Raw genomic sequence first — 14,753 nt, forward strand, 5'->3', positions numbered from 1 at the left:
AATCCGGGACAGCCGTAGTCCGTGGGCTGCACCCCTGGTCCTTGTAAAGAAGAAGGACGGTGGTATCCGTTTCTGTGTGGATTATAGGAAAATTAATCAGATAACCCACAAAGATGCATACCCACTGCCCCGCATTGAGGAGTCACTAACTGCTCTGGGCTCCTCTGCCTATTTCTCCACATTGGACTTGACCAGTGGCTACTGGCAAGTACCCATGGCCCCTGCAGATAGGGAAAAGACTGCTTTCACTACTCCCATGGGCCTGTATGAATTCAATTGTATGCCGTTCGGGCTATGTAATGCCCCAGGAACTTTCCAGAGACTAATGGAGCGGTGTTTGGGTCACAAAAACTTCGAAACAGTGCTGCTGTATCTAGATGACGTCATTGTGTACTCAAAAACATATGAAGACCATCTGAAACATTTGGCAGAAGTATTTGAAATCCTTATCAAATATGGCTTGAAAGTAAAGCTATCCAAGTGTCACCTGCTCAAACCTGCAGTAAGATACCTGGGGCATGTAGTAAGCGGAGAGGGAGTGCAACCTGACCCTGATAAATTAGCAGCTGTCCGTAATTGGCCGGTTCCTACTACCGTCAAAGAGGTGAGGAGTTTTCTTGGTTTTGCCGGCTACTATAGACGTTTTATCCCCCATTTTGCTCAAATAGCTGATCCTATCCAGGAACTCTTGAGGGGGCAACCCAAGAAAAGCCCTAGAACTCCTGTGCCCATTGAGTGGAATGAGAAAAGAGAGATAGCGTTCCAATTGCTAAAAAAGAAACTGACCGAGCCTCCAGTGTTAGGTTATCCAGATTATAGCAAGCCCTTCCATCTCTATACTGATAGTAGCAAGCGAGGCCTGGGAGCTGTGTTAGCCCAGATCCAAGAGGGAAAAGAGAGAGTGATAGCATATGCAAGCCGCTCCCTGAAAGGAGCTGAGAAAAATGACCAGAATTATAGTTCCTTCAAACTAGAGTTCCTGGCATTAGTGTGGGCGGTGACAGAAAAATTCAAGGATTATCTAGCCGCCACCCCGTTCATTGCATTCACTGACAATAACCCTCTGGCACATCTCAATACAGCTAGATTGGGGGCCTTGGAGCAGAGATGGGCCTCTCGCCTTGCCAACTATAATTTCTCTGTAAAGTATCGTGCTGGACGCACTAATGATAACGCTGATGCTTTATCCAGGCTTCCCACAGAGACGGCTCCTGATGATGTGCGAGATGCTTGGGAAGATGTAGAGATGCCGGCTTTCTATAACAAATTTGCTCAACAGGATCAGGCTCGAGCTACCAATAACAGAGCTGCAGTTCCTTCACCCTCCAGTAGGCCTGATCCTAAAGAAGAAAGGTGGGTGAAACTACAGTCTGAAAGTAGAGTGCTGGGTGAGTTGTTGGACTTCATTACTAGTGGCAGAGCCCCTGAGAGGATCCGGCGTAAGAGTGCAGATCCTGAGCTCATCAAACTGTGGAGACAGCGCCATCAACTCTTCATACAAAAGGGCCTATTGCTACGGAGAAGCCTAGACCCAGTGTCCAACGAAAGAGTACACCAGATTCTCATACCCCGACGAGATGCAGGTATGGAGTTGGAGATGTACCACAATCAATCCGGTCACTTTGGGGTCCAAAAGACTGAGGCTACTATCCGCCAGCGGTTTTACTGGGTAGGCATGAGAGAAGACATGGAGAAGTGGTGTCGAGAGTGTGTAGCCTGTGCCTTGAAACGAAGTGAGCACCATGATCAGAGGGCACCACTGAGACCCATTGTAAGTACTCGTCCTCTTGAACTTGTCGCCATCGACCATGTAAAACTGGAGCCTAGTCGCTCAGGGTATGCTTATGCCATGACTATTATTGACCATTTCACAAAGTTTGTTGTAGCAGTGCCTGTGAGAGACCAGACAGCCAAGACTACAGCCGAAATGTTCTGGAAGCACTTCCTCCTGCCCTATGGATGTCCAGAAAAGATCCTCACCGATCAAGGACCTGCTTTTGAGTCCCATCTGTTCCATGAACTGTGCCGCTTACACAACTGTAAGAAGATCCGGACGACGGCCTACCATCCTCAAGGTAACGGATTATGTGAAAAAATGAATCAGACCTTGATAGAGATGCTGAGGGCCGTGCCTCCTGAGAACAGAGGAGATTGGCCCAGTCTGTTGCCACAGCTCATGTTCACATACAATCATACCATACATTGTTCCACCGGGTATACCCCTTTTTACTTGATGTTTGGGCGCCAAGGAACATTGCCTGCTGATCATTCATTGGACATACATGTGCCTGATTGCATTAACCCATTACCTAACACCGACTGGGTTGCTGAGCACCAAAGGCGATTAGATGCAGCCAAAGCCATTGTTCAGGAATGTATGGACCTTGCTAGAGACCGACAGCAGAGAGACTATGATCAGGCAGCCCATGCAGAACCCTTGACCATAGGGGCCGTGGTATGGTTAAAGAATAACCGTCGTACCAGCAAATTGGACAGTAAGTGGGAGCGAAGTCCCTATGTTGTCACTGCAATCCCAAATGTTGGAACTCACACTTATGAGATCACCCGGGAAGACAAGGGATCCCAAATTGTACACCGAAACCGGTTGAAGCTCTGCCTGACACCAGAACCTAGTGCCGAGAGTTCCGGATCTGAATATCCTGTGTCAGAGTCAGCAATACCGCCCGAGGATCCTATGCAGGCTGTCAGTAATCTCAGGTATGACGCTGATCCCATGCATTGGCTTCTGACACCGTGGTTGAACTTGCTGGTGCCTGCTCCGGCACCTACTGTAGTTTTACCTCCAGAAGAGCCGGTTCAAGATGCCCTGGATCCAGTTCCCCCTGTAGTGGATATTGTTGTTCCTGTTGTTCCAGTTGTTCCTGTTGTTCCAGTTGTTCCTGACCGAGGTCTCACGGATGGAGACCCTCCTGTTGCTCCTCTCCCTTCTACCTCGTTGCTAAGGGAAGAGGAGACCCCTGTGTTGAGAAGGTCTACCCGGATGACCAGGGGACGTCCGCCAGTCCGTTTAGGAGACTTTGATTATTCTGGTGGTGTCTCCTCCCAAACAGTTGCCACGGGCAATACCTTGTTGGACATTTGTGCGCAAGAATGGACTCCCCCACGTGAGCCCTTGCCTGTGCTACACCCACAGGAAACCCCTGGGTAGTTCCGTTATTATGCTGTCATTTTATTGTGCAACTTCATACTAAGGAAATGTGCCCAGAGATGGACTCCACCGCATGAGAGCCTCTGTGATTAATAAGAAATAACCTGGGTACGGACTCATGTTTGTTATTTGAGCCTCCAAGAACTTTTATACCGTTTTCTACTGTTTTATCATGGACTTATTCATTGTCATGGACTATCCTGGTTATAATGTTACGCTGTGCCAGGTCAGCGCCCCCGTTCCATTCACTATCCTGAGAGAAGAGAACGACGCCCCTTGTCACTACCCTTCACCTTTGCCAATTGGACCTGATGTAAATGTAAATGCAGATGAATTACATGTATGTATGCCTGCATGTCTCTATTTTCTATTTCAGGTAGAGATTCCAGTTGGGCGACCCATGATGGAGTACGAGGTCGTACTCAGCTTAAAGCAGTGGGGTATGTAGTGTACGGGAACTGTAATACCCGTCACTACCAAAAGGTCACTTGGTGTGCTGTCGTCCCTCCTAATTATGGGGAAGTTGTTATATGTCAGTTTTATAAAATGTCATGTAATGTAATGCATGTATTTCCCTGTTGCTATGAAACTTGCAAGTACAGGCCGGCTAGGGGTGTCATTCCAGCTCTTAGGCATTAGAGGGAGCTAGGGAGCCCTAGTTTATATAAGGGCCAGACAAGGAAGGGAAAGTCAGTGTAACCTGATCTAGTGTGGAGTGCAGAAGTCAGTCTAGACCACAGCTCAGAAGTTTCTAGAGCCTGAGGAAGTTTCCAGAAGCTGAGAGAGACAGAGGCAAAGATCAGGAAAGCAAGAGGTACTCAGAAAGACAGAGGAGGTACTTATAGAAGCCATAGCCAAGGATATAAAGCCAGAATTAGGTTAATGGGCCTTGGTGAAGAATTGCTGTATTCCAGGATCAGACAGAATTAGAGTGCAAGCTCCTGTGCTGCAAGTCCTGTGTTCAACACTCTGTAATTACCCTGCTATAACTGAATTGCCTGCATCGACCGAATTGCAAAATCGACTGTATGCTAAGGAACTGCATTTCCATTATTGTCTCTGCTTGCAAAACTACTAAAGTTGGAGTTCTGTTTTAAGACTACGTTTCCTCAATTTATTCCTGCATCCGCAAACGGCGTGCCACCGTTTACTTGGCACTGGCGTCACGAACTATCTTTACCTATACCTGCCCTTGCAGAGAGTCAGCTGTACCAGGTTAGTGTATATTGCACTACATCAACCAGAAACACCTATTACACACAACTTGAGTACACTGCACCTCCCACGTCTACCTCCAGGCCTGTGATTAGAGGGAAGGCTGCCACGTCTACCTCCAGGCCTGTGATTAGAGGGAAGGCTGCCACGTCTACCTCCAGGCCTGTGATTAGAGGGAAGGTTACCCTATCTACCTCCAGGTCTGTAATTAGAGGGAAGGCTGCCACGTCTACCTCCAGGCCTGTGATTAGAGGGAAGGTTACCCTATCTACCTCCAGGCCTGTGATTAGAGGGAAGGCTACCCTATCTACCTCCAGGCCTGTGATTAGAGGGGAGGCTACCATATCTACCTCCAGGTCTGTAATAAGAGGGAAGGCTGCCAAGTCTACCTCCAGGTCTGTAATAAGAGGGAAGGCTGCCACGTCTACCTCCAGGCCTGTGATTAGAGGGAAGGTTACCCTATCTACCTCCAGGTCTGTAATAAGAGGGAAGGCTGCCACGTCTACCTCCAGGCCTGTGATTAGAGGGAAGGCTGCCACGTCTACCTCCAGGTCTGTGATAAGAGGGAAGGCTGCCACATCTACCTCCAGGTCTGTGATAAGAGGGAAGGCTGCCACATCTACCTCCAGGTCTGTAATAAGAGGGAAGGCTGCCACGTCTACCTCCAGGCCTGTGATTAGAGGGAAGGCTCCCCTATCTACCTCCAGGTCTGTGATAAGAGGAAACGCTGCCACGTCTACCTCCAGGCCTGTGATTAGAGGGGAGGCTACCCTATCTACCTCCAGGTCTGTAATAAGAGGGAAAGCTATCATATCTACCTCCAGGCCTGTGATAAGAGGGAAGGCTGCCACGTCTACCTCCAGGCCTGTGATTAGAGGGGAGGCTACCCTATCTACCTCCAGGTCTGTGATTAGAGGGAAGGCTACCCTATCTACCTCCAGGCCTGTGATTAGAGGGAAGGCTGCCACATCTACCTCCAGGTCTGTGATAAGAGGGAAGGCTGCCACGTCTACCTCCAGGTCTGTGATTAGAGGGAAGGTTACCCTATCTACCTCCAGGTCTGTAATAAGAGGGAAGGCTGCCACGTCTACCTCCAGGTCTGTGATAAGAGGGAAGGCTACCCTATCTACCTCCAGGCCTGTGATTAGAGGGGAGGCTACCATATCTACCTCCAGGCCTGTGATTAGAGGGGAGGCTACCACATCTACCTCCAGGTCTGTAATAAGAGGGAAGGCTGCCACGTCTACCTCCAGGCCTGTGATTAGAGGGAAGGTTACCCTATCTACCTCCAGGTCTGTAATAAGAGGGAAGGCTGCCACGTCTACCTCCAAGGCCTGTGATTAGAGGGAAGGCTATCCTATCTACCTCCAGGTCTGTGATAAGAGGGAAGGCTGCCACGTCTACCTCCAGGTCTGTGATAAGAGGGAAGGCTGCCACGTCTACCTCCAGGCCTGTGATTAGAGGGAAGGCTACCCTATCTACCTCCAGGCCTGTGATTAGAGAGAAGGCTACCCTATCTACCTCCAGGTCTGTAATAAGAGGGAAGGCTGCCACGTCTACCTCCAGGCCTGTGATTAGAGGGAAGGTTACCCTATCTACCTCCAGGTCTGTAATAAGAGGGAAGGCTGCCACGTCTACCTCCAGGCCTGTGATTAGAGGGAAGGCTATCCTATCTACCTCCAGGTCTGTGATAAGAGGGAAGGCTGCCACGTCTACCTCCAGGTCTGTGATAAGAGGGAAGGCTGCCACGTCTACCTCCAGGCCTGTGATTAGAGGGAAGGCTACCCTATCTACCTCCAGGTCTGTAATAAGAGGGAAGGCTGCCACGTCTACCTCCAGGCCTGTGATTAGAGGGAAGGTTACCCTATCTACCTCCAGGTCTGTAATAAGAGGGAAGGCTGCCACGTCTACCTCCAGGCCTGTGATTAGAGGGAAGGCTATCCTATCTACCTCCAGGTCTCTGATAAGAGGGAAGGCTGCCACGTCTACCTCCAGGTCTGTGATTAGAGGGAAGGCTACCATATCTACCTCCAGGTCTGTGATAAGAGGGAAGGCTGCCACGTCTACCTCCAGGCCTGTGATTAGAGGGAAGGCTACCCTATCTACCTCCAGGTCTGTAATAAGAGGGAAGGCTGCCACGTCTACCTCCAGGCCTGTGATTAGAGGGAAGGCTACCCTATCTACCTCCAGGTCTGTAATTAGAGGGAAGGCTGCCACGTCTACCTCCAGGCCTGTGATTAGAGGGAAGGCTACCCTATCTACCTCCAGGTCTGTAATTAGAGGGAAGGCTGCCACGTCTACCTCCAGGCCTGTGATTAGAGGGAAGTTTACCCTATCTACCTCCAGGCCTGTGATTAGAGGGAAGGCTGCCACATCTACCTCCAGGTCTGTGATAAGAGGGAAGGTTACCCTATCTACCTCCAGGCCTGTGATTAGAGGGAAGGCTGCCACGTCTACCTCCAGGCCTGTGATTAGAGGGAAGGTTACCCTATCTACCTCCAGGTCTGTAATAAGAGGGAAGGCTGCCACGTCTACCTCCAGGCCTGTGATAAGAGGGAAGGCTGCCACGTCTACCTCCAGGTCTGTAATAAGAGGGAAGGCTGCCACGTCTACCTCCAGGCCTGTGATTAGAGGGAAGGCTACCCTATCTACCTCCAGGCCTGTGACTAGAGGGAAGGCTACCTTATCTACCTCCAGGTCTGTAATAAGAGGGAAGGCTGCCACGTCTACCTCCAGGCCTGTGATTAGAGGGAAGGCTACCCTATCTACCTCCAGGTCTGTAATAAGAGGGAAGGCTGCCACGTCTACCTCCAGGCCTGTGATTAGAGGGAAGGCTACCCTATCTACCTCCAGGTCTGTAATAAGAGGGAAGGCTGCCACATCTACCTCCAGGCCTGTGATTAGAGGGAAGGCTACCCTATCTACCTCCAGGTCTGTGATAAGAGGGAAGGCTGCCACGTCTACCTCCAGGCCTGTGATTAGAGGGAAGGCTGCCACGTCTACCTCCAGGTCTGTGATAAGAGGGAAGGCTGCCACGTCTACCTCCAGGTCTGTGATTACAGGGAAGGCTGCAGCGTCTACCTCCAGGCCTGTGATAAGAGGGAAAGCTATCCTATCTACCTCCAGGTCTGTGATAAGAGGGAAGGCTGCCACGTCTACCTCCAGGCCTGTGATTAGAGGGAAGGCTATCCTATCTACCTCCAGGTCTGTGATTAGAGGGAAGGCTATCCTATCTACCTCCAGGTCTGTGATAAGAGGGAAGGCTGCCATATCTACCTCCAGGCCTGTGATAAGAGGGAAGGCTGCCACGTCTACCTCCAGGCCTGTGATTAGAGGGAAGGCTGCCACGTCTACCTCCAGGCCTGTGATAAGAGGGAAGGCTGCAGCGTCTACCTCCAGGCCTGTGATTAGAGGGAAGGCTATCCTATCTACCTCCAGGTCTGTAAAAAGAGGGAAGGCTATCCTATCTACCTCCAGGTCTGTGATAAGAGGGAAGGCTGCCACGTCTACCTCCAGGTCTGTGATAAGAGGGAAGGCTGCCACGTCTACCTCCAGGTCTGTGATAAGAGGGAAGGCTGCAGCGTCTACCTCCAGGTCTGTAATTAGAGGGAAGGCTATCCTATCTACCTCCAGGTCTGTGATAAGAGGAAACGCTGCCACGTCTACCTCCAGGTCTGTGATAAGAGGAAAGGCTGCCACGTCTACCTCCAGGCCTGTGATAAGAGGGAAGGCTGCCACGTCTACCTCCAGGCCTGTGATTAGAGGGGAGGCTACCCTATCTACCTCCAGGTCTGTGATAAGAGGGAAGGCTATCCTATCTACCTCCAGGTCTGTGATAAGAGGGAAGGCTACCCTATCTACCTCCAGGTCTGTGATAAGAGGGAAGGCTCCCACGTCTACCTCCAGGTCTGTAATAAGAGGGAAAGCTATCCTATCTACCTCCAGGTCTGTGATAACAGGGAAGGCTGCCACGTCTACCTCCAGGCCTGTGATTAGAGGGAAGGCTATCCTATCTACCTCCAGGTCTGTGATTAGAGGGAAGGCTATCCTATCTACCTCCAAGTCTGTGATAAGAGGGAACGCTGCCACGTCTACCTCCAGGCCTGTGATTAGAGGGAAGGCTATCCTATCTACCTCCAGGTCTGTAAAAAGAGGGAAGGCTATCCTATCTACCTCCAGGTCTGTGATAAGAGGGAAGGCTGCCACGTCTACCTCCAGGTCTGTGATAAGAGGGAAGGCTGCCACGTCTACCTCCAGGTCTGTGATAAGAGGGAAGGCTGCAGCGTCTACCTCCAGGTCTGTAATAAGAGGGAAGGCTGCCACGTCTACCTCCAGGTCTGTGATTAGAGGGAAGGCTATCCTATCTACCTCCAGGTCTGTGATAAGAGGAAACGCTGCCACGTCTACCTCCAGGTCTGTGATAAGAGGAAAGGCTGCCACGTCTACCTCCAGGCCTGTGATTAGAGGGGAGGCTGCCATGTCTACCTCCAGGCTTGTGACTAGAGGGAAGGCTACCCTATCTACCTCCAGGTCTGTGATAAGAGGAAAGGCTGCCACGTCTACCTCCAGGCCTGTGATAAGAGGGAAGGCTGCCACGTCTACCTCCAGGCCTGTGATTAGAGGGGAGGCTACCCTATCTACCTCCAGGTCTGTGATAAGAGGGAAGGCTGCCACGTCTACCTCCAGGCCTGTGATTAGAGGGGAGGCTGCCACGTCTACCTCCAGGCTTGTGACTAGAGGGAAGGCTGCAGCGTCTACCTCCAGGTCTGTGATTAGAGGGGAGGCTACCCTATCTACCTCCAGGTCTGTGATAAGAGGAAAGGCTGCCACGTCTACCTCCAGGTCTGTGATAAGAGGAAAGGCTGCCACGTCTACCTCCAGGTCTGTGATAAGAGGGAAGGCTGCCACGTCTACCTCCAGGTCTGTGATAAGAGGGAAGGCTGCCACGTCTACCTCCAGGTCTGTGATTAGAGGGGAGGCTACCCTATCTACCTCCAGGTCTGTGATAAGAGGAAAGGCTGCCACGTCTACCTCCAGGTCTGTGATAAGAGGGAAGGCTGCCACGTCTACCTCCAGGTCTGTGATAAGAGGGAAGGCTGCAGCGTCTACCTCCAGGTCTGTAATTAGAGGGGAGGCTACCCTATCTACCTCCAGGTCTGTGATAAGAGGAAACGCTGCCACGTCTACCTCCAGGCCTGTGATTAGAGGGGAGGCTACCCTATCTACCTCCAGGTCTGTAATAAGAGGGAAAGCTATCCTATCTACCTCCAGGCCTGTGATTAGAGGGGAGGCTACCATATCTACCTCCAGGCCTGTGATAAGAGGGAAGGCTGCCACGTCTACCTCCAGGCCTGTGATTAGAGGGGAGGCTACCCTATCTACCTCCAGGTCTGTGATAAGAGGGAAGGCTGCCACGTCTACCTCCAGGTCTGTGATAAGAGGAAAGGCTGCCACGTCTACCTCCAGGTCTGTGATAAGAGGGAAGGCTGCCACGTCTACCTCCAAGCCTGTGATTAGAGGGGAGGCTACCCTATCTACCTCCAGGTCTGTGATAAGAGGGAAGGCTGCCACGTCTACCTCCAGGCCTGTGATTAGAGGGAAGGCTGCCACGTCTACCTCCAGGTCTGTGATAAGAGGGAAGGCTGCCACGTCTACCTCCAGGTCTGTGATAAGAGGGAAGGCTGCAGCGTCTACCTCCAGGTCTGTAATTAGAGGGGAGGCTACCCTATCTACCTCCAGGTCTGTGATAGGAGGAAACGCTGCCACGTCTACCTCCAGGCCTGTGATTAGAGGGGAGGCTACCCTATCTACCTCCAGGTCTGTAATAAGAGGGAAAGCTATCCTATCTACCTCCAGGCCTGTGATTAGAGGGGAGGCTACCATATCTACCTCCAGGCCTGTGATAAGAGGGAAGGCTGCCACGTCTACCTCCAGGCCTGTGATTAGAGGGGAGGCTACCCTATCTACCTCCAGGTCTGTGATAAGAGGGAAGGCTGCCACGTCTACCTCCAGGTCTGTGATAAGAGGGAAGGCTGCCACGTCTACCTCCAAGCCTGTGATTAGAGGGGAGGCTACCCTATCTACCTCCAGGTCTGTGATAAGAGGGAAGGCTGCCACGTCTACCTCCAGGCCTGTGATTAGAGGGAAGGCTGCCACGTCTACCTCCAGGTCTGTGATAAGAGGGAAGGCTGCCACATCTACTTCCAGGTCTGTGATAAGAGGGAAGGCTGCAGCGTCTACCTCCAGGTCTGTAATTAGAGGGGAGGCTACCCTATCTACCTCCAGGTCTGTGATGAGAGGAAATGCTGGTACGTCTACCTCCAGGCCTGTGATTAGAGGGGAGGCTACCCTATCTACCTCCAGGTCTGTAATAAGAGGGAAAGCTATCCTATCTACCTCCAGGCCTGTGATTAGAGGGGAGGCTACCATATCTACCTCCAGGTCTGTGATAAGAGGGAAGGCTGCCACGTCTACCTCCAGGCCTGTGATTAGAGGGGAGGCTACCCTATCTACCTCCAGGTCTGTGATAAGAGGGAAGGCTGCCACGTCTACCTCCAGGTCTGTGATAAGAGGAAAGGCTGCCACGTCTACCTCCAGGTCTGTGATAAGAGGGAAGGCTGCCACGTCTACCTCCAAGCCTGTGATTAGAGGGGAGGCTACCCTATCTACCTCCAGGTCTGTGATAAGAGGGAAGGCTACCCTATCTACCTCCAGGTCTGTGATAAGAGGGAAGGCTGCCACGTCTACCTCCAGGCCTGTGATTAGAGGGAAGGCTGCCACGTCTACCTCCAGGTCTGTGATAAGAGGGAAGGCTGCCACATCTACTTCCAGGTCTGTGATAAGAGGGAAGGCTGCCACGTCTACCTCCAGGTCTGTGATAAGAGGGAAGGCTGCCACGTCTACCTCCAGGTCTGTGATAAGAGGGGAGGCTACCCTATCTACCTCCAGGTATGTGATAAGAGGGGAGTCTACCCTATCTACCTCCAGGTCTGTGATAAGAGGGGAGGCTACCCAGTCTACATCCAGGTCTCCAGATCTGTGATTAGAGGGGAGGCTACCCCGTCTATCTCCAGATCTCTGATTAGAAGGAAGGCTACCCCGTCTACATCCAGGTCTCCAGATCTCTGATTAGAGGGAAGGCTACCCAGTCTACATCCAGGTCTCCAGATCTCTGATTAGAGGGAAGGCTACCCTGTCTACATCCAGGTCTGGGATTAGAGGGAAGGCTACCCCGTCTACCTCCAGTTCTTCAGATCTGTGATTAGAGGGGAGGCTACCCCTTCTATCCTCCAGATCTGTGATTAGAGGGAAGGTTACCCGGTCTATATCCAGGTCTCTAGATCTATGATTAGAGGGGAGGCTACCCAGTGTACATCCAGGTCTCCATTTCTGTGATTAGAGGGAAGGCTACACCATCTACACCCAGGTCTGTGATTAGAGGGGCGGCTACCCTATTTACAGCACCTCCAGGTCTGTGATTAAATGGACGGCTACCCCGTCTACCTTCAGGTCTGTGATTAGAGGGGCGGCTACCCCTTCTACTTCCAGGTCTGTGATTATAGGGGTGGCTACCCAGTCTACCCCCAGGTCTGTGATTCTGGGGAGGCTACCCTGTCTACCGTGTAATTGAGTGGCTGTAGAAGCTAGTAGTAGCATGGTTACGATATCCTTGGTGGTAAGGACATTTGCCCATAGAATGGTCTTTCGGGTGAGTCCATCCAATTAGTTCCCTCGGGTGCAGATGTGTTCTGGTAAGTTGCTTTGGGGGAGCTGATGGCGTTGGGGGGGTCTGTACTTCTGTATTCAATATCTTCCTCACCAGGTTCATGGACTATATCTCTACCTTGTGTTTGAGGAATCATCGGTGGAATAAGTCTGAGCAGTCTCGCTCCACGGTCTTCCTCCTGTCATTCCCCTGTTGGCGTCATTAATCACATGGGTGTCCCTCGTTTTCGAGGAACAGATGGGCTTGTGTCTGGTCAGGATCTATATCACCTCACTTGTGGTCTGTGAACCCTAATAATCCTATTACGCAACTTCTACTGTAAGGACATGGCTTTCCTACAGGCCCCTGTAAGAGGGGCTCCTGCACCTCTGCCCCCATGACAACTCTTCACACCCTGTGTTCAGGCAGCATAGAACATACATAATAACTCTGCAGAGGATAAAGTATTGATAGAAATCGTCACTTCTAAAATATGAAGGACCTTTGTCTGGAGGTTGTGTGGTCCACCAGATGGTGGGTGGTGGGCCATCGAGCATCCATGAATCTAACTATATATCTTCTCCCTCAGGTTCCAGCTCTGGCTTCATGTCTATGTGAGGAGGTGACTGCAGGGAGATGGGTCCTCAGGGATTCTCCAGTGAAGGGGCCCACTCATTCTTCTAACACCTCTGTCCGGTGGGATGACCTGATCTACAACCATTCCTAATAGTAATGAGAAGCCAGAACATTCTGCGGGCAGAAGACGGCGTAGGGATGATTGTCATCTGTCTCCTTCAGAGGAAGGAAACCTTCTACACGTCAAGGATTTCATCACGTTCATTGTGCTTCAAGCAGATCTGCATTATACCCTCTTATTAAGGCTCCTCCCCATTGCTGTGACCCCTCCCCCTCATTGTGACTCCTCCCCATCACTCTATGTACACTCAAGGCTGATTGGAAACTTAAAGTTGTCTTGGAAAAATATCTAAAACTTCCTTATATTGTAGGTGGGGGCAGCGATATTGTGGTGGGTGGGGCCAATGCAATCCATACAAGCCGTCAATCAATTCTGCAAACTTTGACACCTCATTCAGTTTGCGGAAGTCCTTACAGAACCGCAATGTCCCGTCCAGCTTGGGTATTAATACTATCGGACTGGCCCACTCACTTTTGGACTCCTCGATGACACCCAGCTGTAGCATTAGCTGCACCTCCTCCGATATGGCTTGTCGCCGAGCCTCGGGTACCCGGTATGGTTTTAACCGGACTTTTGCCTGAGGCTCAGTGACAATGTCATGCCGGATTATGGACGTGCGTCCAGGGAGGTCTGAGAACACATCCGTGTTCTGACTAACAAACTCCCTGGCCTCCTGAGTCTGTTTAGAGGAGAGGCTGTCAGCAATTTTCACTGTGGCAGCCGCTTCCCTTGCTGCAGACAGAGGGGCCGAAACCGTCTCCCCTAAGAACCCGGCCGCAGGCTGTCTTCTGTACAGGTTACCATATCTTTCCAGGGTTTGAGCAGATTCACATGGTACACCTGCTCCGGCTTTCGCCTCCCTGGCTGGTGTACCTTGTAATCTACCTCTCCAGTTTTTTCAAGTACCTCGTAGGGCCCCTGCCACCTATCTAGGAACTTACTGTTTACAGTCGGTACCAGCACCCGGGTTAAAGTTCCGGACCTGAGCCTGCCTATTATAGACCCTACTCTGGGCTCGCTGAGCTGCCTCCATATGCTCCCTAACCAGAGGTAACACTGTTTCCATCCGTCCTTGCATCTGGGTGACATACTCAACAATACTTCTGTGCGGTGTGGGCTGTTGTTCCCACCCCTCTTTGGCGACGTCCAACAGACCGCGAGGGTGTCTGCCGTATAGCAGTTCGAAGGGCGAGAACCTGGTAGAGGCCTGGGGCACCTCTCGCACTGCGAACATGAGATACGGCAGAAGAAGGTCGCAGTCCCTCCCATCCTTAGACACCGCTCTTTTTAACATATTTTTTAATGTTTGACTATACCTCTCTACCAGGCCACCCGTTTTCAGATGATACACGGATGTCCGTAACTGTTTTATGTGGAGCAACTTACAGAGTTCCCTCATGACCTTGAATATAAACGGGGTCCCTTGGTCAGTCAGAACCTCCTTTGGCAGACCCATTAGGGAAAACATCTCCATGAACTATTTAGCTATGAGTTTGACTGATGTATGACGCAGCGGCACCGCCTCCGGGTACCAAGTGGCGTAGTCGAGGACAACCAAGATATGTTGGTGCCCTCTAGCGGACTTCGGTACCGGGTCTACGAGATCCATAACGATCCGCTCAAATGGAACCTCAATAACCGGGAGAGGGACCAGAGGACTACAGAAATGTGGCTGGGGGCTGGTTATCTGCCAGTTTGGGCAAGACTTGCAATACTCTTCTACCTCTCTGAACACACTGGGCCAGTAGAACCTCTGTAGAATCCGGTCCTGCGTTTTTTATTCTGGCCCAGGTGTCCCCCAAGAACATGTTGGTGGGCTAACTCCAACACGAGCTTGCGATACGCCTTGGGCACCACCAGCTGTTCAATATGCTCACCCCGTAGTTGATTTACCCGATACAGCATCTCCTGTTGAACCACAAAATGGGGGAACATAGACTCGGCCCCCGGTTGTTGCGGCTCACCCT

The 14,753-nt window shown here is 51.4% G+C and overlaps 1 protein-coding gene across 3 annotated transcripts in view; it reads left to right on the top strand.

Annotated features, from left to right (window-relative positions):
* UBASH3A (ubiquitin associated and SH3 domain containing A) overlaps positions 1-13,139 on the top strand; it is a 698,439-nt gene extending 685,300 nt beyond the window's left edge. For 2 of the 3 annotated variants that reach the window (XM_040422705.1, XM_040422707.1), the window contains one exon: positions 12,679-13,139. In XM_040422705.1, coding sequence (XP_040278639.1) covers positions 12,679-12,816 — 138 coding nt within the window. In that variant the 3' untranslated portion in view covers positions 12,817-13,139. Of the gene's footprint in view, positions 1-12,675 lie in introns of all 3 variants that reach the window. The other variant, XM_040422706.1, reaches the window with a different exon arrangement.
* The last annotated feature ends 1,614 nt before the right edge of the window (positions 13,140-14,753 follow it).

The sequence above is a fragment of the Bufo bufo genome, chromosome 3 (assembly GCF_905171765.1).
Source record: "Bufo bufo chromosome 3, aBufBuf1.1, whole genome shotgun sequence".
NCBI classification, from domain to species: domain Eukaryota; kingdom Metazoa; phylum Chordata; class Amphibia; order Anura; family Bufonidae; genus Bufo; species Bufo bufo.